This window comes from Miscanthus floridulus, chromosome 6 (assembly GCF_019320115.1).
Source record: "Miscanthus floridulus cultivar M001 chromosome 6, ASM1932011v1, whole genome shotgun sequence".
Classification (NCBI taxonomy): Eukaryota; Viridiplantae; Streptophyta; class Magnoliopsida; order Poales; family Poaceae; genus Miscanthus; species Miscanthus floridulus.
This window is the reverse complement of record NC_089585.1, coordinates 139,042,379-139,045,579: the sequence shown is the minus strand read 5'-3', so window position 1 is coordinate 139,045,579 and position 3,201 is coordinate 139,042,379. Positions and strand designations below refer to the sequence as shown.

At 40.3% G+C, this 3,201-nt stretch overlaps 1 protein-coding gene across 1 annotated transcript; it reads left to right on the top strand.

Moving 5' to 3' along the window:
- Positions 1 to 1,485: 1,485 nt before the first annotated feature.
- Positions 1,486 to 2,776, top strand: LOC136461344 (protein ALP1-like). Its single transcript, XM_066460679.1, has 2 exons — positions 1,486 to 1,989; positions 2,069 to 2,776. The coding sequence occupies exons 1-2, from the start codon at positions 1,486 to 1,488 to the stop codon at positions 2,774 to 2,776; spliced, it is 1,212 nt and encodes a 403-aa protein (XP_066316776.1).
- The last annotated feature ends 425 nt before the right edge of the window (positions 2,777 to 3,201 follow it).

Here is a 3,201-nt window from a genome sequence, read left to right as displayed (position 1 = left end):
CCCAGCAAGTTCCACTTCCTTGCTTAGCAGCTTAGGTACTTTTGTTTGTCTCTGTTACTTATTCCTCTCCCTTGTTCATTTGAGCTGTGATTCCATGAATTTGCTGCTTTGGTTATATGTTTCCATTTTGGTAATATTTGGACGACATCTGGTAATATTTGTCAACAAAGCAGAGGATCTGGTAATATTTTGATGACATCTGTGAATTATGGTTAAAAGAAAAACATTGGCAAAGACCTGCTGCTAGTTGCTAGAAGGCATAATGCACTCATACACCAGTCTTATGTCTGCCTGCATTATAGAGAACAAAAAAGAAGCGTGCATCATATAGAACAAAAAGAATAATGAGACCCGTCCAGGACATACTAATCTTTTGCAGTGTGTCACATACTCACATAGTCACATGTCTCAGTAATTAGTACTTTGTTATGTCTTCTGCAACTTTGAATAAGCTTTTATTGAAATTATATTAACATCTACAAGTTGGAACGAATGAACTATCATAAATACTTCTGTGTTTTAATAGAACTCAAGCGGTTCATATTTTCTAGGTCAACAAATAAAACATCTTTAAAGTTATATAATTTTGTTTATTTTCTGTAAACCTGGTCAAATTCTGAGTATATATGATGAAATCCTATGAGTATGCTCATTCCAGTACCAGCCCACATTGTTAGAGTATATATCACAACTAAGGATAGATAGATTTAGTTAGGATTAAGACCCCGTTTATCTACTTGACCCCAAATCCTATGAATATGCCAAGTCAATGCAAATAATATATCAACCCTCCTATTCCTGTCCCATCTACTTTGATCCTGAACCTATGAGAGAGAGAGGGGTGAGGAAAAGGAAAGCAAGGGGCCGGGCAGGGGCACAGGCACAGGCAGCTCACCTGAGCTGGAGAGGAAAGGGGTCAAAGACTGGAACAGCCTAGGGGCATGTGGGGGGGGGGGGCTCTTGCTTTCCTACCGGTACCCAGTGCCTGCACACATCATTTTTGCAGATTCTTTTGTGTTTTCTTTTGCCCTCCCTTTTTTGATTAAGATGGATGACAGGATGACTGGATGAGCGAGCCATGTTTGCCTTCTTGGTTGCTCAAATCTTTTTTCATTACTGTACTTGATATGTTCATCAGGAATAGGCTAAATGCTGGATGAACAGCTAACATTTATCAAAATTTCATTATATTGGTATAAAAAACCCCTCATTTCTGTACAGAGAAAAACATAATAGCAGACCAGACAAAGATGATGAAAGCAAGAATTTCACTAGGACATACAAAGAACCAAAACAAGAAATAAATGAGTAGGAAAATGCCTAACACAAGAATCACATTTTGCTATAGAGATGTATTGCAGGGAACTCTTCTTTTATGTATTGCAGTTCATAGAACTCTTCTTTTCTGTTTGGCACATCAATTATAATTCTTGTTTTTAGTTATATTATATCCTATTTAATAATATTATCCCTATATAATAGATAATGGGTTCTTGGGAGGAGGATGTTAGGCAGTTCATGTTAGATGAGGAAGAATTGGACGATGAACTTTTCTTTGTTATTGTCCCTGCTGTCATGTCATGTCTCTATGATGAAAAGATGCCAGAACACACGTCATCTCTTCCTGGTGCCACAAAGGTCAAAGAAATCCTAGAAGGCCATGAAAATTGGTGCAAGTCAGAGTTTAGAATGGAGGTTGAGATCTTTAGAGCTATAGCAAATCTTCTCAGAGCAGAAAACTTATTACGCGACACACGCGGTGTTAAGATTGAGGAGCAATTAGGAATGTTTTTGTTCATGCTCTCCCATAATGCTAGCATTGAAACGCTGAAGAAAGCATTCCAACACAGCGGTGAGACAATTCATAGGAAAGTCAATGAGGTCTTCGATATAATTCCAACATTGACTCATAGATTCATCAAGCTTCCAAATCCAAACCAAACACATGCCAAGATTTTATCAAACCCTCGGTTCATGCCGTTCTTCCAGGTTAGTCATATATGCTACTTGCCCTTGTATCATTCTAAACACACTATTCCAACAATCTTAGGTTCCTTTTTACGTGCAGAACTGCATTGGCGCCATTGATGGGACACATATCCCTATTACTATCAATGAAGATAAGGCCCCTCCTTTTAGAAACAGAAAAGGGACATTGTCCCAGAATGTTATGTTCGCTTGTGACTTTGATCTCAAATTCACTTTCATCTCTTGTGGGTGGGAAGGATCTGCGTCTGATGCAGGAGTCCTACGTTCTGCTCTTACGAAGGGTTTTCATGTACCGCCAGGGAAATTCTACCTTGTAGATGGCGGATATGCTAACACTCCATCATTCATAGCACCGTACCGCGGAGTTAGGTACCACCTTGGCGAGTTTAGAAGGCGTGGATCATCGCAGAGAAATGAGTATGCAAACTACAAGGAGTTGTTTAATCATCGACATGCACAACTTCGGAATCATATTGAAAGGGCATTTGGGGTGTTGAAAAAATGGTTTCCAATTCTGAAAGTGGGAACACACTATCCAATTGAGACTCAGATCAAGATTCCTGTAGCAGCAGCGGTATTTCACAATATAATTAGAGCGCACAATGGGCAAGATAATTGGCTAGATCACCAACCACAATATATCAATCCAACCACTTTTGTTGATATGTCGGAGGGGGATAACAGTTATCCAAGCGAGATAGAATCGAGTGATGGTAACACATTACGAGATCAAATCACGCAAGCTGAAAGGATCAATATGCCCAAGAGGAGGGGTGAATTGGGCTAATTCTAAATTCTCTTGCAATAATCAAATCCTACGGATAGCCCAATTAACCCCTTGTGCCTAGAAAAGTGTTTATATCAAACTAAAGCACAACAACCCCACAACCTATGTTCCAAACTTACTCTAGCAAGCAATTCTATGGATGTAAAACAAGTATTGAATTGCTCAAAGTAAATACTCAAAGTAAGTGCTCAAAGTAAATAGAGAGAGGAAGGAACGCGGCGATGTTTTGCCGAGGTATCGGAGAGTCGCCACTCCCCACTAGTCCTCGTTGGAGCACCCGCGCAAGGGTGTAGCTCCCCCTTGATCCGCGTAAGGATCAAGTGCTCTCTATGGGTTGATTCTTCGACACTCCGTCGCGGTGAATCACCTAAAACCGCTCACAACTTGAGTTGGGTCACCCACAAGCTTCGCCGGGTGAACACCAC